The following is a 27,445-nucleotide window of genomic DNA, read 5'->3' as shown; positions in this document are numbered from 1 at the left end:
TGGTTTCTCGATGCAACAAATTTGTTTTGTGGTGCACCTCAATCTCTCGTCGAAGTCTTCCTTGCTAAACCCTGTCTCGTTTCCAGGAGCTTTTCTAAGTGGCAATACGCTGCCATGCACTATTTTGAATTGCTTAGCTTCTCAGGATAAACACTCCTTATCCACTTGCGAAAATCCCAGCTGCTTCAGATCAGAGTAGAAGGGAGCTAATGCACCTTCAACAACAATAAAACAATTTGTGCGTTGTTTGTTGAAGCTATTTTATACTATTTGTCCCAGATTATGCAAAAATGGCAAGTTCTTGTGAATGACATAGTTTACCAAGGCTGATCTCATTAACGCCGAGATCTAATCGGATAGCCTTTTTTTATAATCGGCATTTCAAAACTTCAGAAACCAGTAATCTTCGGTCACTCTTCATCAGCTTTCAGTTCCCTCCTCAAGGTGTCCGGCAATCTTGTCCAGGAGCTATTGTCGCTCGATTCTTGGAATAGGTGCTGAAAGTGAAACGAGGTAAGGACCGTTCAGAAGATATAAGGTATAGATAGAGACAATGTCAATAGTGGGGCAGCTAGACCTGTCACTATAGCAAAGGTGACAATCGATAATTTTGTTTAATGTCACTTTTAAATTGTTCATGATACCTGAAGAGCGAGCGCGACGCGACTCTTATCCTCCAGTTTAGTCAAATGTAGCAACAATGCGTTTCGTTGATACAACAGGGAAAGTTCGAGTTACTAGTTCGTCCGCATTAGGGTAACATTAGGGAATTTAAGCAAAGACTACGGCTACGGCAACGCCACAAAGCAAGAATATTATTGGTTAAAGAAAAAGAAAAAAATAATCTTGCTGTACGCGCACCACGAATTTCCGTGCATTTCTTTGTCGTACTCCATAATTGAACAACAACGCGATATTACTAAATTTTAGATTTTGACAGTAACGTGAGCATATGACAATGAATCATTTATCTTCTGTTTTTTGAGTTTAAAAATGTTCTGACCTTTCCAGTTGCAGGTGAATAAGGCGAACAAGACGGTGTAATTGCGATAGCGCTAAGTTATATTTTGGAATGATGTTTTTGTTGCCGTAGCCGTCGTCTTTGCTTAAACTCCCCATTCTGCTTGTTCGGCTTACTGAATTAGTCAGTCGCCAAAGATATATTTTGATGAATTCAGTTGAACTGCGTGGTGACAATCCTTTTTTTTTTTTTCAATCCAATGACACGTCACCGCGCTTCGTCGTACCTATCATCATCATCATCGGTCGGTTGCTTCTTAACTAATAGGCTATAATTTCTGCTACCGTGCGAAATCAGGGAGACATATATGACGATTAATTTTATCGAATTAATTTGTCTTTATTTTCTGCGGAAATAAGAATTATGATTTCCACGAATACAATACATTGGGAAGGCTTTTGATATGCGAGCGACATGGTGTCGCTTAGAACTGAATACAGGACCGAAGTAATTGAATGGCGATAATTCGGTGCCTTGTCCTGCATTTTTAAGAATGCGATATCAGGAATATAATTAATCTAAAAAGCAAGACCTGTGTTTTTTCGGCGTATGCTACGTGGTCGCTTTGTCTGCTTTGGCATCAGTTTTTGAACATTCAACAACGGAAGTTTTACAACTTCCCCTGTTTGGAGTTGAGATCCGAATGAGGTGCCACTCAAAACGATTGAAACTCCCCGTTGATTCTAGTTTTACGAAATGCAGAGATATTCACTTCATCAGTGTTACTTTCAACACATCGCGATCTATTTACATGCACCATGCCGTGAGACGTCTCAAAACCGAGAATTTCGTAACCATATAAGGTTCGTTCAATAAATGTTAGTTAAAATTAGCTTATATTTGACTGTTGCGGACGAATCACACTGCTATTTTCGTCATAAAAACGAGCAATTGGTCTTCCCACCCGCTATGAAGAGATTATTTATGAAAGACATTTATCTGCGGAGAGAACCATGCGAAGACTTCGATGATTACTTTGCTTATTAAGCAGTAAAGGAAGGAAAGCCCGAAAAATGCAAGATTGAATGGCATCCTGCTTGTTGCAAGTACTGTTCATGATCTAAAACTCTTAGCATGCTGCCTCCACTCTGTTGCGCATTTTGTTAATTCTAGCAAAGTTAAAATACTATTTACTATTTACTAAAATATTATTTAGTATTTACTAAAATACTATTTATAAACTACTATTGTAGTGTTTGCGCAGATGTTGTTATTTTCCCAGTGTTTTCAGTCGATACTCCAGTTACACTGACATTCCATCACGGATCCGTGCAATTTTTGTGTTTTCGTCTATTTTTGGTTTGCTTTGCGGTTTTGATTCCTGCCCATTACATCCTAATTGGTTTACATCAATCACAATTGGAAATTCATCCAATTAAATTTTCCCAACCCGGCGTCGACAGACAACCGTCCAAAAACGCAATCGTTTTTCTTTGAGTAAACCAGAAATTTTTAAATTACAAAGATTGGTTTGGTTCTATCGATGAGGTCTCGATTTCCGATCCAGGCTCTCTCTTTTAATTTAATGAAGGAAAGACAAGAAGCGCCTGGGTACAAGGTTGCGATTTTGGCTGCTGAGCTCATACAAGGCATAGTTAATTAGGGGCACCTAACGAGAATATAGTTCAAAACCACTTAAACATAGCATTGTTAAACGTATTTTAGTATTTTAATTTTTAAACTGTAGATATAGGCGTATTTTTATCCCCTAAAAAGTTTTTGTCTGTTCGGATTCCCTAGCTGAAAGTCTAGTGATCCGAAAATTATAGGGATCAAAACAAAATTTCGGCCAGAAAAAAGGCTCCCGAAAATTTTAGGTCACCTCTTTCTGGTAAAAATCCGTTAAAAATGGGCAATTATACCATGTTTTAGATGTTCGAAAATCCTAGGACAGGCAGGCAAGCAAGAAATTTTACAACAAATGTTGCGAAAATTCTAGATCTCAAATCGTCCTCCGAACAGATATTTTCCGAAAATTGACGTTGGGTGCCCCTGGTTAATCGAGGGACTGCTTATGAAACCTTTTAAAAACCTTCAAAAGCGAGAACAATGTTGTCGCAATCGATGTTGAATTGACACGTGACCCTGCACAATCTTGTTTTGGCTTCGCACGGGTTTGCAAATTAGTTGCGCGTAAGTTAATCGAAGCCATAGACCTAAGCCGTGTTTTCACGAGCGGTTTTTCAGGTCACTTAGCGAGTGGCGATCGAAAATTCTGTGAAAACAGTCCTTTCCCAACTCGCTAAAAGTTAAGCAAGTCGGCAAATTTTCAATAGAATTCTTAGGAAATTTAAGCCAGCAAACCATGTAGCTTAAGCGAGTTGTCAATTACTTTCGACAAATGAGGAGTCGCGTGCGGTTATTCAAATCGGAAATACATCAGGCGTGCTATTTTTATTATTTTTATTATTCTATTAGCACGTGCTCTCTCATTTAATCGTACCCGTGAAAAGCACGCATCATTTTTAAGTCGCTTAACGACGTCTGCAAAGAAACCACTTTCAGGAATGTTAAGCGAGACAACGGCTGTCATGAAAACACGGCCCTAATCGGCTAACTCAATGTTGTACCCAATTCAAACCCATTGGAAATAAAATGTCCAGGCATTTCCGTGTAATTTAAATATGAATGCTACATTATGATGCAACTACAATACACAAAGAGCCTTAATCCCGGGAGATTTGAATTGGGTACAACTTTGAGTTAGCCGATTAGGTCTATTGGTTATCCTCTCGAACAAAGGTGTGCTTTATGCAGGGTCAAGGCCAGAAATACGGATAAAAATATAAAGCAAAGAAACTTGTCGAGTTTCATAACCATATCCATGCATTCAGCTATTTGTTATAATGAGTAAATCCCCACATCAAACCATACGCAACATGAAAGTAAACACAAGCTAATCCGGGCAAAACTTAAGAGGAAAACCCAGATTTTATCGCTAAGTTAATTATGGAGTTCATTGCATATTAGATTCCATAAGCTACAATAGGTTTGCGATTTATTTGTTTACCGGAGAGCGGAGGAAAAGCGCCTTGCATTCGCCAGTAATATCATTAGAAGATCACCTCTTGAATGCCTTGATCAGCACACCAGAATTTTAAGACGTGCATTCTGTTGACAGCTTGCAAAAGAACCAAACAGTAACTATTTGCGGGACATTCTTACAACTTGAAATTAGCCTGCGAGCAGGCTCCCCAAGGGACTGGGGTGGGGGGGTAGACAGAATAGGATACTCCTTTGTGACGTCATTGTTTACAGCACTTTATGCTATTAACATATACGACACATCGTGTTATAAAATAAGCTGGTTTCACTTGAAAGTTAGACTTAATGATCTAACCAATTTTAAGCCTTTCGGTCTCAATAATGACAAAAATACTGTACTTCTAAGAAAAAATGTTAAGAAATAGAAGATAAAAAACTGATTAAACTAATAAGCCTAGACATTCTTTGTGAAATAAGGAATGAGCATCGGTTTTCGAACATTTTCAGAGTCGATTACTGAGATTCTTGTAACCGCAAGTAAATAAATCAAAAATTGTAAAAGATAATTTATCTATATACACGCAGCTTAATGATATTTGGCAGACTGAACGTCTGGATTCCCAGATTAAGGAGTATAGCTTTGGCTGGGCGGGAAGCCGTAACCAACCGCTGCATCAACTAAAATCTACCATCACATTTAAAAACATTGCAACACTATATCAAAGTCTTAAAATATCATTGATCAGGTAATGTTCAAAGAAAATATTACTGTTAAAATCAATATTCAGAGTCCTGTTCAGAGTGTTCATTTAAAAAGTCTACCCCGGCTCAGCTTAAATGCCCTTGCAATATGTAACGAGCTTGTCAAGATGGCCATCTGCATCTGTAGCATAATGGCTTCACTCTCGTCTCCCACCAGATCTTTAACATTCTGCTTCACCTCTCTTGAGAAACCTCCGAGGACATCCATAATGATGTTGAATTGAATGATTTTGTATTCAGGGTATTTCTTTGTGAGCTCTGATCACAGCTGTCTGTACTTTGTGGTCTTCTCAATATCCTTTGCCTCTCTGTTCTCCAACCATCGGCAACTCATTTCGATGACTCTAACTTCCTTGCTGATTTTGTCAATTATGGTAATATCGATCCTGTTAGCTGCTTTCACCTGCGTCGTGTCTGCATACAATGGGACATCCCAGTAGGCAATTACCTCGTGCCCAGGGCTTTCCGCGTTGAACAGGAAGAAACGCCGGACTTGGGCTCGAGCTAGACCAACATATCCTTTACCTCTGAAATGACGATTATCGACAATTCCTAATTTTCCCTGGATTGACTGTTATCGTCAATTTAGAATTACTCTGTCCCAGGACTTGTGGTAGCAGATGAAAAGAAAAAAGTAAAAGTTGCGTTTCTGGACGGGATTTGAACCCGAAGCACCCACTTCGAAGGAAATGTTTTTATTCACTTAACAACTGGCTGACAATAGGCAATTTTCACGATGGCGTCATTTGACTACAACTACCACAATTCAGTTTGTTTTTCTTTTCATATTTAAATTTTGTATTCCCAGTGGGGTAAAAATAACAATAGCTCTAATTAACATGAGACAAGCGAAACCTGAAGGATTCTGGTACTTGTAGTCATATGGCGTCATCATGCAAATGTCCTATTGCACCGATTATTTATCAACACTATATTAGCATATATAAAATCCAGTTGCTGAATAGTGGTTAAGTCTAGTACTTGATTTTAAAATGATTAGCTTTCTCTTGAGGTTTGGTAACAGACATTTTCTCCTGTTTTAAATTGTTTCTTGGCCGGTGATAATACACGTTTAAAGCGGCATTCGGAAGAAAAAATATATTGACATATTTTGAAAAATAATGTCATAGTAGCTAGCGATTCGGTTGTGGAGTGGTTAAGTGAAAGGGTTATTAACCGAAGAGTCCCAGGTTCGAGTCCAGTGAGTTTAGGCATTGGGGTTCGGATTTTTAAAAATATATATTCATTTCCCATAATCCCTATCAAGCGCTAAGCGTCCTAAATTGACGATAATAGTCAATTTGGAGAATCTCATGAATTGCCGATAATTATGTTCCAAGCGCTCAGTTGGTGGGAAAATGGTCCGGATCGAGGAAACGGCGAGCGCCAGAAAAAAAAGAGTGCCGTTCGCATAGCTCACACACTTGTGAACTGAAATTTGTTTCCAGAACTTCTAAAACCTTAAATACCCCTGTAATATCTTGCAAAGTTCCAAACATTACGAAAATCAAACCAAAGTCTGCCACCTGTCGTCAGAAGAATTTTTCAACACAAAGTAGTGATCCGCTGGAAGGACGTCAAGATACTGTCTGAGTGGGTTCATTCTTTTAGGTATATGACTGGCTTTCACCTTTGGACCACCCGAATCGTAGAATCACCCGTCATATCAATTGCTTGGTGTCATTCCAAAGCTGCTTCAATCTTTTATGGCAAAGATGACTTAAGACTCTTTGAGGCTTTACATGTATGAAAAATTAGTTTGTTTAAGTAGTATCCTCTTTTCCTGAAAAGCAAATCTTCTAACAAATCTTTCAGAAGAGATGAATGAATGAATAAATAAATAAATAAATAAGTAAATAAATACCAAGTTCATAAATATCAATAAATTCAGTGCAAAATCTCAGGCCTCGGAATGCCTTCCCTTTGAAGATATAAAAACATTGGAAGAAAAATATACCATTCGAAAGGGCCACACAATGTTACAGTAGTATTGTTTCTTCAATTTTCATACCACTGCACAACTAAAAAAACATGACATGCAACGTGTCCTTAAAGGATGACAGAGCAAAAATACCATTCATCTTTTAGCCGGCCGACACCCATGACGCTTTATCGATTAGTCGATGTTTCACAGGCAAAATCTTCATTAGCAAGGCGTATTCTTCTAATTCTTTGCAGTGGTCTCGTAAAATATTACTGTCTGGCGCTTGCTGCCAACTCTGTGCTCGTAAATTCCAACGACGGTCAAGGGCACTGTAAAGAGAATCTCCAATCAGTTTTCTCATCAGCTCAATTTGCTCATCCAGGTAACCAAGCGAATTTTTAATTTTCCAGCGGAAACATGTTACTTTGGAAAGGCAGATCTCTTACAGATCACTATCACGTCAGATAAAGATTATTCCGGCAAGCGAATTCTTGGAAATTTCTTTGCTCTTGATCATATCAGTTTAGACCATTAAGAACTACTGCGGCTTTAATCTCGACCAAAACATTAAAAGATTACTCTATCATATGTGATAATAAAATATTATGATTGACATTGTGTTTTCCCTCCACATATACTATCGCAAATTTCCGATTTTTTTGTCAATAATGTGTAGTGGTTGTTTAGCAAAATTATCTAGAATCACCAATATTTGTTGGTGGCACAAAAGTGATTTCCTTGATATCCTGATAACGTTTTCAGATGGTTATCACATAAAGAAAAGGAATTGGGCGGCTACCTGTTATTTCCTTATCGTACGGTTTAGACAATAAAAGCGCTAAACTGCAGCATTCCTGGAGATGCAATGTGGATGTCTTTATCAGGAGAATTTTACTTGCTTCTATTACGTATTACCACAAAACGAAGAATATTAGTGGAATTTACACTCCCTTATTCTCGCGCACGTGGTTTGCTTTATGATTACGACCACTCGATCAGACAGCATTTGAAGTATTTTATTCTTCCTATTTTCTTTCAATTAATACTGAGAGAAACGATGGATAACTAGCTAAGAAGCCAGAAAACTAGATTGTGAAATCACCAACTGGTATTTTGAGAAACTTCATACCAGACTTCCGGTTTCATTTTTCCTAGTTCCTTATCAAGTAAAATTTGCAGAAGCCGGTAAAGATTGGTTTTTCGCTAGCAACGAGCAACATACTTAATTAACTCGTTACTCTTTTTTTCCAAGGTAAATGGTTCTAATTGAAGATTAAAATGCTATTGCTGCGTTTGTTGTGGAAACGAGCCTTAGGGTTATATACTGATTATTACGACAAAAATTCAAGATAAAGAAAAGGTTCGTGCCAAATGAAAGGCGATTGCGTAATTAGCTCACAATAACAAACTGTCCGAGCCTGAATGATGGAGTACTGGCATAATCATGATAGCTACATTCGTCGGTGGATGAACTTATTCCTCTGTTGGAAGTTCTGATAGGAACATTTTAAAGCATTTTGTCGAGCTGGAGGGCGTCTGAATCACTTTTCCATGAGCTCGTTCCCCTCATAATCTTTTGTTGAAGTTTTGTGTCATGGCAAAGCTAGTCTTTTTTCACTCAGCGTGAAGATTGTTTCATTATTGGTATGTTAATCGGGTTGGATGAATTCCGCCCGGCTTTTTAACAATTTTAAGTTGCATAATACATTGGCACGTGACTCAGTGTTCCCCTTCGCACGTCTTGCACGTGGGTTCTTCATTGTAATACATTTCTTTGCGGTGTCCTCAAACAAACAAACAATTGAAACATTAACAAACAAGAAAAACCTGAAACGACCTAATTTTAGGTTTTCTTCGGAACGTCAGTACGCGAGCAAACTTTTTTATTCGGCTCTCCTGACTTGACGCTGTTCTCGTCAATGTTCACTGGCTCTTGAGTAACTGGCACATTTTTTTAGATGAATTTCTCGTTATCAAGGGGACGACGCTTATTTCCTTTTTGTAAACGGCCGATGCATTTTTAGTGGTCGATGCCATGCTTAGTGGCCAAGCCTTTCGGAATAAAATAGACCCGAGGAGGGTTGAATTTTCAACTGAATCAGCTAATTTCGCCCAGATTGAAAAATTAAGCCTAAGAAATGATTATGCCCTTACGTCGAGGATAATGTTAGTTTTACTATTTCGATCAAGTATTTACTATATTTTATGATGTTCGTCCTTCTCTTGCGAAGATGACCACTCCGGGGTTGGGATGGGTGCATAGATGACTAATGAGGCCAATCTTAGCTCGGAAAAGTCTGTTACAATTGGGACATGGAATGCTGGGGGCTGAGCCGGGCTGGGAGGCAGAGCTCTCACGATCTTTCCTCTTCTGGAATTTCTGTTGGTTTTCAATCACTCGCCTCTTTTCGAAGGCAGCTACTCCGGAGCTCACAAGGGATCGCCAGGTTGAACGATCCCCGGGAACGATCCTCCGCCGTTTCTTCCAAGGTGGAGTCGGGGTTATTGCAGCACTTGAGGGATCCTTTCAGTGACTCTTTGTAGCGCTTCTTGGGTCTGCCGCGTGAGCGCTTTCCTGTTTTTAGCTCTCCGTAGAACAGACAGTTTGATGATATAGCTATGCAACTCGATAGTGTAGTGGTGAGTGACGTACGCTGCTAATCCAGTAGCCTGGTTCAATACGTGATTTGGTCTTTTTTTTTTTTTTTTGCTTTGTTAAAAAAGAATCATAACAGAAAAAAGATATTCCAAGTGCCGTTGAAATGGCAACGACCGTTTACGAAACAGAAATGCGCAGCGACCACCAGCTTGCACACGATGTATAAGCCGGGTTACGTATCATAGAAAACTATCATCAAGTTTGCGGTAAACGGCAATTGTCAGACTAAAATTTGCGGTTCGCCAAAATTAGAAGAGCCGTCTTTGATTTTGACTGTTATCTTGCGTGTTGGATGCAGGTACCAAGCAACGCCTGAAGAGAGAGAGAAAAAGTAGAATTAAGACGAAGTCCTGTCCATGAACGAACAACGAGGGAAACTTCAGATCGAGATAGCGCTCGCGTAGAAGTTCTACATTAAAACAAGTCCAAAAATAATAATTTGACAGTTGTAGGATAAGCTCAGTTTTGACGAGACCAGCACAAAATGGACTTTACCCAAAGTTATCTTTGAATGGCTCCCCCCCTGCGATTGACGAAGAAAAGATGTCTCAGTTGATGGCATGGAAAACTGAAACCTTATCAGCTCGAGACTATAGCTACAAAGCGAATAAAACAGATCGTTCATGAAGATAAGAGAGACTTTATGATGTACGACGGCAACGTTATATGCTCACGTTGTCGTCAAAACCTAAGATTTGTTGATTTCACGTTGTTGTTTTGTGGACTACGGCAAAGAAATGCACGGAAATTCGTACTGCACGTGCAGCTCGAGTATTGATCCTTTTTTCAACCAATCATCTTCTTGCTTTAGGGCGTTGGCCTTTTCGTGGCCGTCGTCTTCGCTTTATCTCCCTATCGTTGGGTGCTCACGTGGTCGTTAGTCTTAGAGGATAACGTTGCCAAATGCACGTGCAAAACCATTGTTGATTTGGAGGCCATCATGTTTCTTTATATCACTCCTACATCGTTTTGACGTTTTCTCTCTTATCGACATTGTATCGTTGCTTAGCTCTTCAGTGAAACAATTTGCATTACCTAGACTGTAACCGGTCTTATCAAGCTTCATACCAGTGAGGGGATTAAGCTTGTAAGGGGAATTCAGACGACCACCAATGAAGCACGAGGAAGAAGAAGAAGAAGAAGAAGAAGAAGCGGAACAGGAAGACGCGGAACAGGAAGACGCGGCATCAAGTACAACAATAACAATAACACCAACAACGAGGGAAAGAGGAGAATAAGAAGCTTTTTGAACGAGAGTTGAAAGCGCTTTTATTTTCCCTTCGATGAATCAGAACGGGGTTTTTTTTTTCAGTTGGTCTACCGGAGCTAGATAACTGCGTTGTTGACGCGACTTGGCCGAAATCAGACAACCCTCTTCAAAGATGGGGCTCGTAGATGTCAACGTGGACACACAGAACGCACATGCATTAACGCGCATAAAAACCGCCTGAAATTGCTCATGCAGTGTACGATTTTTTTGAGTCAGGACAAGAAGACAAGGACTTCCTCTTCAGTACAAGAGAGACATCCTCTTGACGGAGAACGGAAGTCGAATCAACGCAAAATATGCCGATTAAGATTTTCAGCGATAAGTAATTTATTTGCTTTCTCAGTTCACGAAGAAACGATGAGGTACTGTCATAAACGAGGCAAATGCATGCTTCAATATGTATAAAGATTGCAGAGAACAGATTAAAATGCCACATTCCTTGTGAGGGCGAAAATTCTCAAGAACTAAAAATAGCGAATAATTCCAAGACGAGACTAAAACTTCTGCAGGCTATCATTTAGAATTTGAAGCGTCTTTATTTTGTCGAGAAAGAAAACTATTGTACAAGCAGAATATGACTCGGCTAAAAGAGAGAATGTTATTTCACAAGTTTTTTGTTACAACATGAACCTTTTGATTAATAATATGTGGGATCTAGTGTATGTGGAGAATATATATCTACCGTATATATTATTGTTCGCGTGACGTTACCGCAATTATTCTATGGCGTGCAAACATTGCTGGCCTTTGCGAGCGGTGTGGTAAATGGACGCGCGTCTTTAGATTGCGCTCAAACTGAGCTGTTTGACAGGAAAAAATAAACTGCTTTTAACCCCGCCGTATCAGTGTTGTTTTTTTTTTTTTTTATTTCAAGCTATCACTTTTTTCACTGGTGAAACTGCACGCAAAGTATAAAGCCCCTGTTCATTCCTCAGCTAAATGAAGTTAATCTTCTCGACCCTTAAAGCACCTCTCGTGTTATGCCTCATTCTCGTCATCGCCAAGTAGTTTTGTTGATGTTTTGATACAGGTACTTCTGAACTCATTCCATACCTCGAGTATGGCATCCCGTCGACCTGACGTTGGCTTAGGGCCTGTTGGCAAATTGTGGCGTTGAGTGGGATTTCGATCATGTTATTGTAACTTGAACCATGGCACTTTGCCTGATTCTTGAGCGATAAGGAGATCACATAGCATGAACTCCAGAGAGCTATAAATAAGGCGCGGTTTTCTGTTTATAATTCATATTTTACATGCACAAGTCTTGTGTCAAATCAGATAACTGTACTTGCACGACCAGTTATCGACCGGGTGATAATATCAGTGTTTGACATCGTAGGCTTTTTGGATTGATAGAAAATATCTCTCTTCATTTCAAGGTAAACGTCTGTGGTTACTGGTGTTTATTCTGACTGTGTTCGTCGTCTTCAAGTGTGGTGATATCTACATTCAGCTAACTATGAGTATGAGGCTCTGGAAGCAATCAGTTGACATCACAGTGCTTGTCGCCATTTGTGTCCTCTTGGCTGTTGGGGATTCCAGGAGCGTTGGATCATTGAAGGTATGTTGTATATCCAGACATCTTTAGATACGTTGAACAGCAACTTTATGTCAGATTGTACAAAAACTGCAAGTTATGTAAAGTACGTAACTCCTCATGTACGGTAAACTCGTATTTTCCACATGTTCGTTTTTTAGACGGCTTCATTTTCAAAGGGTACGGATTGAAAACATCTTATCTCTTCAAGTTGTAATGAGTATATTATTTAAGACTCGCGGAAGCAACATTGCGCAAGCGATTAGCAGAAAGAGGCAATTGTCAGTATGACATCATCAGCTAAAGAGAACAAGATTTATCGCTGAATCGCAAGGAAGAATTCCTGTTGCATAATAAACGATTGCCCAAGGAGCAGCGTTACACGACTCATGGTAGAATTTTCTGGAATAAGACGGATTACACTTAAATCGGCTCACAGGAATATATTTCATTGTTGATTACCAAATCCATCCCAGCCATCATTTTGGCTTCTGGCTAACAGAACGATGACCCCGCGTTGAAACGGAAGCTTATGCCCCAACTTGAAGTTCATTGAGCCGCGAAGCCGTCGTGTTCCCATTTAGTTCAAGTTCATTTCTTAAAGTAGTCTTTCGTAACATCAAGTTTTCAGAAATTTACTCCACGATTTTTTACCAAATTCGTAATAAATCGCGCCGACATCAAAAATGACGATTGCTTTCAAATACGTTTTTGCCTTTCGTTAATAATACTGATAGTTGTCTTCTATTCGTCTTTTGCAAATGTGGAAAAAGGGTACCTGGTCAGATATCACACCATTGTGGACGTAAATTCTACTTAAATTGCTTAATCTAGTGTACGTTCGTGAACGTGCGCAAATAATATGTAAATCGTTTTTGCGGTTTCTTTGAACAAGCAGTTTACACCAATCGATGAAATTCGAATTGTCACATGTCACTGAAGGGAGAATTGACACTACTGAGTAAGTTCTGTTTTGGCAAGATATAAAAAAAAGTACTCATTACAACAACTGAACTGAGGTGAAGATGTCTCACTCGACGCATGAAAGTCCTGCTTACCAAATGACAGTGGTTCAATATAACGAGTAAACGAGTAAACTCCAAACCCTTCATCATTACAGGAAGCGACTAGATTTAGGCTCCCAGCTATTTAAAAATCAAGAAATCAACACTTAATTTTAGCTGCTGATATCCCAGCTGGAAAATTTAAGATATTATCTTGCATTTGCGTGCGAATCGCTGCACGATGCTGACACCAAACTTGCGAAGTCGTCAAGATGTTTTTACAAGGAAAATACTGTCAATACATTTTCCAGAGCTGCAAACGCGAGAGGTCTTGCGCAAGCGCAAAACGATCGAAAGAGCGTGCTTTTTGCTGTGAATTCCACCAAGGCTGAATTGTGTACTTTAGGTTCTTTCCATATGGCGAAACATCTGGTGTTTTGTTAAACAGTCCAGCTTCCAGATACTTCGAAGCGAAAATGGACGGATTACCTTGTAAGAGGAGATGGAAAAACACAAACACAATGTCATGCTATCTGTCGCGGCAAATTTTTATCTTTGTAGTAATTACGAACACGCCCTTAGTCCAATATTTCCCAAACGATTTGTTTTTACTGGGGTTCACAAAAAAACCATCTGGAAATATTTTGTAGCGATTTCATTAATTGTTTCACATTATTACACGATTATTCGCAGAAATCCAATTATTTTAAAAGTATGTTTGAAGGTCATCATCTTGATTAATGAAAGCACAGCTATTGACATTTTATCCTTCCTAAACGGTTCAAGATGTGAACACTTCAGAAATCTGCCTTGTATACTAGCATTCAAAAAAAAGGCCAACTGGAAAACATGGACTGGACTCTGGACTGGACTGGACTTTGGACTGGACTCTGGACTGGACCCTGGATTGGACCCTGGACTGGACTTTATTAAACGAAGTTAATATTTAACCGTTTCTATTTAATTATTAACCAGCGAGAATGAGAACGAGTCCCTTTTTTCCAAAGGGAACATAAACGAAGCTAAACGAAAAATCGAACAATGCTGCCCAGTAACTTTCAATCAATGCCTGATCTCAAACATATTCTTATGAACAAATGGCATCTTTTACAAAACCAGCCCTTACTACGAAATATATTTAAAATCCTCCCCTTATTTCATAAGGGAGGTCTTTGAAAGATGTACTCGTCAGAGCAAAACTCTGAGGTCTCTGAATTTCCTATCCTGACCAATAGGAGTCTTGTTTGGCCTCTCTACACCATATAACATTATTATTCAAGCAAAGATTACAACACAGGGGTTACCTAGATAACCTTTTGAACATGATCCTATCTAAAGTCAATTTCAGCCAAAGAATGTCGGCTCTACAAAATAAACAAAAAACGCGCAAAAGAATTTTGCCGTTTGTTACAGAATACCGCCCATCAATGCCTGATCTCAAACATATTCTTATGAACAAATGGCATCTTATACAAAACCCCTTATTTCATATAGAAAAGGGAGGTCTTTGAAAAATGTACTCGTCAGAGCAAAACTCTGAGGTCTCTGAATTTCCTATCCTGACCAATAGGAGTTGTGTTTGGCCTGTCTACACCATGTAACATCATTAATAATTAAATAGAAACGGTTAATCGTTATATTATTGGTTAAATATTAACTTCGTTTAATAAAGTCCAGTCCAGGGTCCAGTCCAGGGTCCAGTCCAGAGTCCAGTCCAAAGTCCAGTCCAGAGTCCAGTCCATGTTTTCCAGTTGGCCCAAAAAAAATCTCTTTGGAAGAGACTTATCTCTATTTGTAGCAATACTAGATAACAAAAAAAACAACAACCCTCCCTTGCTTCGCGTCTACATAAAAGATAGAGAGATTTAAGGCGTTGCTACACTAGTCAACGTTTCTTGCAACTTGTTTCGCATGAGGTTAAAGGAAAACTTTCATTGGCTGATGCGACACAAGTTGCAGGACTGCCTTTACCCGTCGCTACGTTGCATGAAGCGTTGCTACTTACATTGGGCAATGTTTAGTGCAACTTGTCTCACCATGGCATTGCGAGACAAGTTGCAAGAAAAATTGCACAGTGCTACAGTGCCTTTAACATAGCATTTACCCACAAGCATGAAAATTCTCAAGTTCTAATTCGTCTCCCTCTTTTAATGAGTTACTTGACACCTGTAGCAAACAGGCGAGAAATGAGATTATATCAAACAAGTTCTCTTCCATTTTTTTTATTTCATTAAAACGCAATTTTAATCCGACGTTTGCCTTTCAATGCCACAAACTTAATGCGAAATCTTTGTAATATATCGAACTGTGATATCAACTCAACATATTAGGACCGAATGAATAAAGATTTTAGCGTTTATACTGTTTTTCCACTCCTTAACTGATCTATTATGTGAGAGAGCATTAGACATGTACAAACAGAATGGGGAGAAAAGAAAAACAACATTAAAAATGTCTGCCGTGTTACCTGAGTGTCAAAGAGCACGTAAGAGGAAACAGATGAGCGGATCACAGTCAAATGTTCTCAAAGCCTGAATAAACATATTCAGTCTCTTCTAAATAAGGCAATATTTTCCTACATAAGTCAAAAGCGGCTCAAGAGCCACGTTTTTGGAAACTGAATCAACGCTTTGAAATGAGCGTAATCCAACTCGAACATATTATATCTAATATCGAAATTCGTGACAAGATTACCTCAAATTTGGTTATTGCACGTCGATCGAGAACGGCGCACGTGACGAGCAAAACATTTTTTTGCTCTTTAATCCCACGGGTTTTTTTTTTGTTTTGTTTTTTTGCCGTTCTCTTTCTCAAAGACGTCGTCGTTACCCTGTGACGTCACGGAAACGTCACCTCAAAATATAACCCTTGCAATATCGTAAGTCTTTAGCGATTATTCCATCTTGTTCACCTCGTATAATGTGGACAAAGTATCCTAAAAATAGAATGATACGAGCGGTTACATGCCTGCAGAGTAAAAATAGAAAATGAAAGATTCACTTTTGTAAGTTCGAGTTATCGTCAAAACCTCAAATTTGGTAATTTCACGTCGTTGTTGTGAGTACCGAAAGAATTTGTGCCAAAAGGCATGCCGCACGTGCAACACGATTGTTTCTCCTCTTTTAACCAATGATACCGTTGTTTTGAGGCGTTGACGACCGCGTCGTAGATCTTTTAAAGGCGCCCGCAAACGAGGAAACGATGGTTCCGAAACATTGTTGTGGAAGCAAATGTTTCCCCGTTTGCGGACCCAGGAAACAATTGTTGCGGAAGCAGAAATGTTTCTGAATTTGTTGAGAAACATTTTGCTTCCTCAGTAAATGTTCCCTGGTTTGCGTCAAGGAAACATTTCTAGAAACAATGATTCCTCGTTTGAGGGCGCCTTAACGTCAACAATAGGATTGCGTGACTAACGTTCGCCCCAGGACCTCTCGGCTCACTCTTAACGTCTCCGCGACAATGTTTCCTCGTTTGCGGGCGCCTATCAAGTCTGTGGATTTCCCGATGGTAACGTCAACAAACAGGTCACTTCAAAATATCACTGCGCTCTATGGTATATTCCATCTCCTTCACGTTGCACAATGTTTGAGAAGTATCCCAAAACTAAATTGGTACGGGCAGCTCTCAGTAAAGTAAAAATAGAATGAAAGATTCACTTTGTCATAATCACTATATCACGTTGCTCCAATACAGAGTACTGCAAATGCATTTGTTAAAATGTGTGCCTCACGTGCAGCAGGTTCATTTTTCCCCTTTTAGCCAATGATATTCTTGTTTTGTTGCATTGCCGCTGCCAAAGTCGTCGTCGTTGCTTCAAAAGGGAGCTTAAGCAAGAACGACGACGACGGCCACGAGAACGTTGTCCAAAAATATTATTTAACAATTATTCGCCGAAGGCGAAGTGAATATTGGTGAATATTTACCGAGGCGTAGTCGAGGTAAATATTCCTCAATATGTACTGAGCCTGAGGCGAATAATTGCTTTAGTGTAATTTTCAGCGGTGAATATCAAGAAAGTGCAAAACAACGTGCTAAAACACGATAAAAGGGCACAAAAAGTGCTTGATAGCTTAGCAGCCGCGCCTCCAAAATGTTATATTCACCGGATAGCGTGGTGAATATGACACTAAATTCTTATATTCACCGCTGAAAATTATACTAATTCTCATTATGGTAATAATTTTGCCATTACTACAAGTCACTCGGCATGGAAAGTGTGTATCAACATTCTAGGAACAAAATTATTGAGAAGAGTGTGGAGATTTCGAGAGGATTTGGAAAACTTATCGTCAGGTGCTCACGTCCTCCATATTACCTCAAAATTGGGCAATTTACGTCGTGTTCAGAGCGAGAACTGCATAGAAATGTAGGCAAATGTCACACGTACGTGCAGGTCGTGCACAGGTTTTGTAAGGGGTGGAGGGGGGAGTTTGTCCATTAGACCTATTGTTTTGTGGCGACCTTTGAAAACAGGATATTATCCTTTCCAATGAAATAATTAACTTTCCGCCGAAGGCTGTGGTAGTTTTGATTCCTGTTCTGTTTTTTGCGCGTTGTCAAGGCTGGGAATTCAAAACCGACCGGTTTTCTTTCTCAGCACCAGAGCCACAAAATCAAGAAGAGGTCGTTATACGAAGAGACATGCCCACCACCATATGTTATTGAAGTAACAGAGCAATGCAAAGACACTTGTTTGGACGATGACTACTGCGTGGGAAACCAAATGTGCTGTTTTGATGGATGTTCGTACGTCTGCATGGATCCTGTTCCTTCGGAAGCAGGTGAACTAGTGTTGCATTTCTTTGGGAAAATCCATAGTGCTGGCGATCATATAGTACCCCCTGAACTGGGATCATGTATGCCGTTGTTAATTATAAAATGATTAGGATAGTACGCGCACTTTCATTGGTCAATAGCAGTGTTTAGATGAGAGCATGTAAACACGGCTGCGACATCTCGCGAATTTTGATTGGTTATGTATTGTATTTATGTATTTTGATTGGTTGGTAGGAAATATGAGCGTGTGTCAAGAAAATCTTTTTCAATCAAAAAGTGAAAAAACCAGCATTTTCCTTCATTTGTTGAATTATCTTTGAGAAATATTTTATAAAAACAATAGAAAACGTTTTTCCTGTGTTTGCATAGCCTGATATAAACACTCGAGGGGTTGGGAGAATTCTCGACAGTTATGCAAAGCCTCGACTTCGTCTCTGGTTTGCATAACTGTCTCGAATTCTCCCAATCCCTCTCGCGTTTATATCAGGCTATGCAAACACAGGAAAAAGTTTTCTATTGCTTAAATGTTAAGTCCTATTCTTGTTGTCGAGTTTTCTTTTATGGTGGATCTTTGCATTCATTGATATTTTCCTTTTGATATGATATATCAAATACATGCGACGTGTACTTTGCAATACAAACAATATTTACCATGAATCTAACTTTGTTGTTCCTTTTTCTCTCAAATTTATTTTAGTTATTGATTGGATCGATGACAAGCCTTCGTCTTTACAAGGTTGGTGAAAATTTGTTGTTATACCTCCCAACTCAAATATGTTTTTTGATGGGGGAGTGACCGTGTCACGTGCCTATGGGTCAAAACTCACTAACTCCTAACTCGCACGTGATCAAGTTGTACACCTTGAAACCGAGGATAATTTCTGCCAGCCCGCGTCAAGAGAAGCTTTTCCTCTGTCATGGCAACCAAACGCTTTCAAACAATTGTAGTTTTGAGTTGGGAGGTAGAACAAAACAGTTTCGCTTCGGGGAATATTGATGGTCACTGGGAAACAAATTGGTGGTCATAGTGAGATTTAAATGAGAAGGATTCACTCCCAAATCTAGCGCCCTAGCCAACAACCGACACCGCAACCAAACCTTCTCCGGTGAAAAAGCAGAGATAGAGACTATGACTTCATAAGCCCTTTTCCACATTAAGGTAATCAAATATTCTTTCGATGATTTTTCAAATAACATTTTTTATTCTTTACAGAGAACGTTGGAAACCCTGAACTAGAGATTATAAATCCTGTCATCGAAGAACTTGGTGAGTCAAGTTTTTTCACTTTTGCAGCCAAGTAAATTCCAATTCTACTCGTAGGGCCGTCGTCGATGAAAAACAATTCCTGAAGAAAATATAGTCTTTTCGATTTTATAAAGTAGTTGAGGAATGGGGTCTCATCTAATTGAAAATCATTTTAGCTGCATGCAGTAAATTCCATGATGCAGTTTTAAAGTGGACGTTCTTGTCTATGTTAGGGCGTTTGTCTTTATGAGTGTGGGGCTGTGTTTCTTCCGGAGACCGCGCCAAACTCGTTCCCAGGGCGTTTCTCCGCCGAAAGTTGGGCGGGCCATACTTTCAGAGGAGAAAAGCCCTGGAAGCGAGCTTGGAGACCGCGCTTCTTTCAGTCAGCGACATAGCATTGTTAGCAATAACAGCAAAGTCAGCTTGGTTTCGAATTAGCAAATCCATAAATCACGGACTTTCAACAATTCTGCGCTGTGTCAGAAATAATGATGGTTTCCACCAGTTACTAAAATGGGCCTTTCTTAAGTTAAGACCACCAACCACCACTTCCTCCATCATCATCATTACCCATTTGACCTCTCGTTTCGGCAACCATCACCATATTTGGTCCCTTACAACGCTTTTTTTCTCAAACGCTTCACTCAGGAAGCGATGCTATTCCTTCAAGCGATGGAAATTGCTTTTGCATTTAGTAACAATTACGCATATGCTTCCTGTCCTTGTAGGATGCTACTATCGAGGGATGATGTTCACTGACGGAGAAAGAATTCCCCTTGGCTGCAAGCTATGGTAAAGCTATATAAGCATTTTAGAACTTACTTAGAAAGTCTTACATTTCCTCCTTAAGAAGGGAAAAAAAAGAGAAAATTTGAATGGCTGGAAGAGAATACTGCCCGATAGAGGATCGCTGGTCCAAGAGATAAGCGGGAAAGAAAAGCCAGCTTACCAAAATGAAGCATTCGGGTTTTTTCCGAGAATTCCTGAATCACTCATTCATTAATACACCTCTTTCCTTTTTTATCGGTGTTAACATTCATCACCCACTCAATACGCAATAAACTTTGCATGTAGATAAAGTTGGGCCATTACTTTGGCCGCTGTGACGTCATGTCAGACCCTCTATTGAACGTAAGAAAAAAAAAAAAAAAACAAAGAAAGCTTTTTAAAAACAGTTCAAGGAAAGCTTTAATTTATCCCTCCAAACACACAAATGTCGTATTAGATATTAAATGGATGGGTTTATCAACTTGTTTGATATGGTAAATTCAATTGAATTCTGGGCCAACGCTCGAAACGTCAGCTTTCTATTTTCTCTTCGGTGGTCAATAGACCATATTCGTATTCCCAGGATTGGACTGGAACTAGCTTGCAATGGAGGCTAATGCGGGGGAATATATTAAAAAGTATTTGCATTTGAAAAGATTTCCCCGCATTAGCCTCCATTGCAAGCTAGTTCCAGTCCAATACTGAGAATACGAATATGGTCTATTTAGCATGTCAACCCATTTGATAAACCCACTCCTGTGTTTCTCTTCCCAACTTTCAATTACAGACTCTGACAAAACCTCTTGAATGATTGTATTTTCGTGGGAAATGACAGATTATTTGAGTTTTTTCCCACAACATTTGCTTAAAAAGCATGAAAATGAGGTTTTTGACGACGTTTTTTAAGGTGTATCATGTCCTTGCTAAGCAATACCCTGAAATCTCATCACGTGCTGTTTGTTGTTGGATGCATGATCTTTCTCGTGACGGGCTGAGCTTTCTTATTCTATCAATTTGATATGTTTGTCTTGGCTCCCTAAGCCAGAGACGTTCTATAAAAATCAACTGACATTTTTCTCTCCTCTACTCCATCAGCTCCTGTTTCAACGGTAACTTGATGTGCGACGTTGCAAACTGCAACAAAGGTATACAAATGAGTTTAATGAATGAAAGGTCTTTCAACTTGAAGTTTGTGTATATTTCTTTCATGTCCATTCCGCGTTTCAAATATATGAACAGTTTTATATTCCAAAAATCGTATCTTTCTTTGTTTTTGTGAGTGAACTTGCTCATATCAATTACTGTTCTTTCCGAGGTTGTTGTTGTTGTTATTATTATTATTATTATTATTATTATTATTATTATTATTATTATTATTATTATTTAGCCATTGTGAGCTAGCGATCCTGCCCGGGCTTCCTGATTCACGGGGGGATACATTAAAAGAAAACTCGAAAAACTTGTTTAATTCCTTCCTTCACGCCAGAATATTGCTTAGCATAGATTGGTCACTAAGCCTACGTCACGCATTTTTACAGACCGATCTATTTTTAGGCGAAAAACCAAAGGCAGTTCCGGTTCGGTGATGTTATGACGTCAAGTTAGTTTCTTGTGATTAGTTATCGGGCTCCTGTGGTAGTCTCATTCGCGGGAAACTCAATCTACTATAAAATCGCTTAGTGAAAACACCGTGACAGGAATATAGGGCAGTTGTTCGTTCCTAGTCATAGGCTCCTGACATTGTGAAATGACTTGCAATTATCTTCGCAAAACATTAAACGAAGTCTTTACTTTGTGACATCACACCAGCCACAGACACACAAATGAGGCAATCATCACGCGAAGAAAATGGACGCAGCCGGCGCCGGTTAAGCGTGAGAAAGTGGAGCTGGCAAGTCACTAGTCTTTAATGCCTCTCATTGGCCGAGAGAATAGCTCGAGATTTTCAAGACTATCAGACTGTCACTAACGGAGAACCAATATTATAAAAAGACAATCAAAAATTGATGGAAAACAAAGGCAATGGCAGTGTTGCTTTTTTGACACCTAATCGAAAATATAATCACAACACAGACCTGAATAACTTTAGACCAGGATGAAAACATATATTTTATTAAAAATTGAACTACGGATATCAGATTTCCAGCATTTCCATTGGCTCGCCGGACACAGGCTATCAGTTCATATTCTTGTCGTACCTAATATGAAATAAGGAACGCGTCAGCAATAAAGCGAGCTGAAAACATTTTGCCGAAAAAAATGGCCGACAAATGCCGTTTTGAACCGGAACTGACCGAGGCAGAAATCGATGCTCTGGTGGAAGAGTTGTTGATCTGGAGTTTTTAATAAAACAAATATTCTACTTGGGCTGGCTGGATATAAAATGATAATAACTAACTCGGCGCTACGCGCCTCGTTGGTTACCTATCACTTCATTTCCAGCGCGCCATCGTAGAATAAGCTTCAACTAGTCACAAGTAAAAACTCGAAACGCTGCACTGTATTTTCTTTTGAACTAGGTCTTCTCGGACCATGGTCTTTTGCATTTCCCTTCCTTCATGACCACACTCAAAACTTGAGAGAACAATACAGCCAAAGGCTGCGAGTTCCTACAGAATTTTAAATTGCTTGTAGATTATTCCCTGACCAAAAGGTTTCTTTGGACATATTTAGCATTAGTAGGAAAGGAAACGCTTTCATGTCAACCGATATTTTGCATTCTTTCATGCTGACAGAGTACCAAGCACGCCTCGCTTTGGAGCTCAGCGGGTCGGGATCTGGAGACGACGAGGATGATGACGATGATGACGTCAGCGGCAAAGCATCTGGAAACGGAAACCGGTATCCAATCGTCAAGGGACTGGAATACAAAGAGGAGTTTGTTCCCTTTGAAGAACTCCAACCAAATAAAAAGAAACCCTCAGGCCTAAACGAGACGTCTATTCCTATTCCCATGGGGGATAACGAGATCGAACAAAGCGGAGAGGAAGAAAACGGTAGCGGAACAGATAGCGGGGATTCGTTTGTTCCCTATGACGAGGAAACCAAGGACGAAAACAATGGTGACAATGTCGCCTCTTTTGCGAGAAGGCTGAAATAATAGGCTGGTCACATCAATGTGCCAAGCAACGTCAGTTGCGACTAGTCAAAAATCACACGAACGCGTCGCCCAGATGTAGCATATCATCAATGTACCACAAAAGCGCACACATATTCGCAACGCATTTCTTCGCCAAGATGGATTCTCCCAGTTATTAGAAGAGGTAGTTAATCAGAAGGTGTGCGAATTACCCCACTATCATACTCACACTGTCTAGGCTACCTTAAGTCAACCTACAACAATACGCCTCGAGTGATATCACGGAATACAGCCCTGTAGATGAAATTCATAACATCCATCAATGAGGTTGAACTTAATCACGTGACAGCCAGCGTGGCGTGCTATTCTTTTGTCGAAGATAACACTGGTAACGACATCCTTAAATTATGAAGTCGTGTCATTTAAGTAGAAATATAACTAACGTGTGCAGAAAGCACGTTACTCTGTTATCAATTAATAAGGCAGAGAAAGGCTGGGAGCTCAGTTGCCGGCCGTGTGCAAGATTAAAATTAAATGAATGGTTCCTCGAGTAAAAATTGAAAAAACAATGCAAGGAAAACAAAATGGATGACGTTGAACGTATGGGCATGCATAAGAGTGACAGCAACCATCGGACTGAAGAAAGAATGCCAGTCACGGTTGGCAAGAATATTAAACAACCAGTGTTTTGATTAGTTAGAAATGTTATTGCTTTCACCTTGAAAGAACGATACAACGTGTTATCAGAAGCTCATCATGACACGGAGACTTAAATTCCCATATATATATATATATATATACCTGTATACGTTTGGAGTTTTCTCATACTTTCCGTATGAGCGGTGAGCCACCAACTCCAGTCCGGAGTTCTTAAAAACTCAAGCATGCGTTGGGATAGCAACAAGCATATTGTGCCAAAGACCTATTTTTGGGGGGCTAATTTCCAAGATTCTACGGTTAAACCAGGCTGAACGTGACTCTTACCAAAAAATTAAGAACAACATTTAAAAAAACCCAGATAAAATATGCCGCTGACTGGTGTCGTTGCTATCGCAACTATTACGTCAAAAAGACACCAATGCGTACAATATCAGACTACAGACTTCCTCATCGTCTGTCCGGTTTATAGTTCAGGCTATTTTTCTGCCTAGGCTTATTTGTTATTTTCGTCTTTACGACTGTCCATATTCTTATGAAGGCTCAGTTCCTTGCTTAAATTCCCGACACATGGTCGTACGTAGTTAGCCGTACGTTTTTACGATTCGAAATCTTTTGTGTTTTTAATATAGGCTTGTTTTCATACCGATGCGTGCACGTGTTTTGTTAAAAACTCCGAAGTGGCTTCCTCCCAAGTATTGCCTTTTAAGCGAATCAACGTACAAAATGGGATAACAGATTTTTCCCTCCTTAGTGTTTTCGTTTTTCTTCGTTCTAAGATTGAGGAGGCGTTTTAAAAACATTACCATGTACATATGAAAACAGTTACGTTATATTCGTATAGAAGTATGGAAATATAAATAACAAAAGTTCTGCAAAAATAACTTGTGTTGATCATTGTGTGTGGAAATACGTCAAATTCAAAAACGTAAGAAAACCTGCTTTTAACGGGTGTGGCTTTACAGCTCAGTTAAAAACGGATTTTTTCTTTCAAAACTTTGAGCATAGAATGATGCCCTCAGTCCCTGCGCGGCCAATATATGCAAATCTCAAATCTGAGCTCACAGCGGCATTTTCGTCGACGCCATGGATCGCTTTAGCGGGAGTTCATGGGGCCTTTTAAAACACGCGGAAATTTGAAGAGCACGAGTGATCAGAAGCGTAACAGTTACTGGAAGCATGGACCAGAGAAACTCTACACTCGTCAGTGTTCTCCGAACTCACAGCAGGAATCAACAGCGATTCCCTGTTCCCTGGGTCTTTTTTCCTCACAGAAGGAGGACCCTGGGAATGAGGCTCGAACAGGCCTGGTTCATTCGAGACATACGATCTTTCTTTCGATAACTCGATTCAATTTTTGTCGCGGTAAAGTTGCAATCAAAATCTTGACCTACGAGCGACAGCTCTGCCTTACGACTTATACGCAATTTTACTACGATTTCTGGCCGCGATATCGCAAGACTTTCGAGCTTCGATCAGTGGCAAAAGTAGTTGAGACGGTTACGTCTGTATGGGCCTGAAAACCTCTCAGACTAAGCATAACTGTCAAAATTCGGGTAGACTTTCATATACCGGACTAAAATGGCGGAGGACAAAAGAAACATTGCTATTCCGATTAGGCCTTGTTAATTGTATATTGTTATGTTCGCTTTGTTTTATTGACACTTATCATTTCAGATCCGGTATATGAAAGACCAGCCCGAAATTCCACTAAAAGTATCAAAATAAAAGTCCCTCCTCCACAACCTCCACGTTGAAATAGAGTAGGAAATGTCTGTTCACTATTGGCAACATTGCTCTGGGGAAGGGGGGGGGGGGGATGGGGCAATTATTCAAACTAAGCAAGAAAACCAACTAAAAGTTTGAGTGTCCCAAGACTTTTGCTACTGATTCTTTATCCAAACGATGCAGTTTTACTACACCAAAAATTTTAAGTACAAACAAGAGTCCATCATCCACGAGTAAGATTTATCCAAATTGGCTTGGTCCCCGTCGGGGTCAGAAAAAAAGTGTCTATTTTAAAACCAAGTTTTGCGGGAAAATAAACAATCTTCGGCTTGCAAATGATGTCATGGCGGCCATGTTGGTTTACCGAACAATAGTGAACAAGTCTTTTGGGAATTTGGTTCTATTATTATGCAAAACGCGAGCGACATTGTACACCCGGGGAATTTCTGGGTGGGGATGTGCCGCTGGGACCCTGGAACCCTTAGCCTATACCAGAGCTACAATCTCGGACAAAACCTGTTGAGGCAAAAGAACATTTTGGGTACTCCAACAAGTTATCCAAATGTACCGCTTGCAACCTGCCCTTTTCCCTCCCCCCCAACCTCAATGTTGATTTCTCTTGGGCAGAAATATACTGTAGAACATATGATGATACTCAGCAACATTGACTGAGTGGGGGAGGGGGGTGGGAAGGGGAGAGTAAGTAGGGATGTTTAAAAATGAAGGCGAATTTAATTTGTGTTACTGTCTCAACAGTTTTTTCCGAGATTGTAGTTCAGCTGAATTTTGCTACCCTATACAAGAGTAAACTCCCACCGATTTCTGTCTAAATTCCGATTCTTGACAATTAATAATATCCAGACGTGTTTCATGATAGCCATTTATTGACACTGTTGAGGCTGAGTTACGTAAACTTAAACTATGCCGATTTGATTTTTTTATATTCTTGCGTGGGAATTTCTGGTTTCCTTAGTCTTTGTAAAATCTTCAACCGACTGGTCAGTTTCGTGAAAAATGATACCCCATTCTAGACCGAAAGGCTATGATTTATATACTCTATGCTAGAGTAAACTGCTTGAAAACCATACTCTTCACAGCGGCACATACCTATATAATGCAAGAGATATTCTTAAGTTAAAAGCTACTCGTTCTGGTAATGCGGAGGATTGGCGTAAATTCAAAAAACTTCGCAATATAGTAAACAATGAAATCAAACGTGCGAAAGAATGTCACTATAAGCATGCCCTCAATGAATACCAACGTGATCCACGTAACACTTGGCGGATTGTCAATGAGCTTATGTCTAGGAAATCACACAAATGTGTCATAAGCGAACTTAAGCTCCCCTGTGGCAATTCTATTTATGATTCTCATGAGTTGTCTAACGCCTTTAATGATCATTTTTCTTCTATTGGGCCTAAGTTAGCAAATGATATTCACACCAATGAAGACAATTCTTCTCATTTGGATTATTTAGCTGAGACTGGTCACTGCACATTCGAACTAAAACCGACCAGCGTCTCTAAGGTTCTTCTTCTTTTATCCAGATTATGTGAGTCAAAATCTACTGGTTTGGACAGAATATCTGCAAAACTCTTGCGCGAATGTGCTGACTTAATAGCTGAATCACTCTGTACTATCTTTAATCAACGCAGTCGTTTTCTTGGATTTAAAGAAAGCCTTTGACACCGTCGATCACGATATTCTTTTGTCTAAACTTGCGAAATATGGTGTCAGTGGCACTTCATACAATTGGTTTAGATCATACTTGGACTGCCGCAAGCAACGATGTTTTATAAATGGTTCTCTCTCTGGGGACCATTTCCTTACTTGTGGTATACCTCAAGGTACAATTCTGGGTCCACTCCTTTTTCTAATATATATTAACGACTTACCTTACTGTCTATTAAATTCTGAACCTCGAATGTATGCTGACGACACACACATAACTTTTGCTAGTAATAACACCCAAAGTATTAACACTGTTTTAAATGAGGATCTTGCTAGAGTTGAAAGATGGCTAACTGCT

At 39.6% G+C, this 27,445-nt stretch overlaps 1 protein-coding gene across 3 annotated transcripts; it reads left to right on the top strand.

Moving 5' to 3' along the window:
• Positions 1-377: 377 nt before the first annotated feature.
• On the top strand, positions 378-24,572 carry LOC137997718 (uncharacterized). Of its 3 annotated transcripts, none has more exons than XM_068843927.1 (8): positions 378-513; positions 12,001-12,182; positions 17,724-17,943; positions 18,636-18,674; positions 19,152-19,205; positions 19,913-19,976; positions 21,048-21,097; positions 22,688-24,572. In XM_068843927.1, exons 2-8 carry the CDS (start codon positions 12,081-12,083, stop codon positions 23,050-23,052), a joined length of 894 nt encoding a protein of 297 aa, XP_068700028.1. In that variant the 5' UTR covers positions 378-513; positions 12,001-12,080; the 3' UTR covers positions 23,053-24,572. The 3 variants fall into 3 exon arrangements, with proteins under 3 accessions (XP_068700028.1, XP_068700030.1, XP_068700029.1); XM_068843929.1 differs by having other exon boundaries at positions 404-513; positions 17,760-17,943; XM_068843928.1 differs by lacking the exon at positions 378-513 and having other exon boundaries at positions 10,266-12,182; positions 17,760-17,943.
• The last annotated feature ends 2,873 nt before the right edge of the window (positions 24,573-27,445 follow it).

The sequence above is a fragment of the Montipora foliosa genome, chromosome 3 (assembly GCF_036669935.1).
Source record: "Montipora foliosa isolate CH-2021 chromosome 3, ASM3666993v2, whole genome shotgun sequence".
In the NCBI taxonomy this organism is placed as follows: domain Eukaryota; kingdom Metazoa; phylum Cnidaria; class Anthozoa; order Scleractinia; family Acroporidae; genus Montipora; species Montipora foliosa.
Note: the sequence above shows the minus strand (reverse complement) of the source record. Positions and strands in the feature narration are given on the sequence as shown.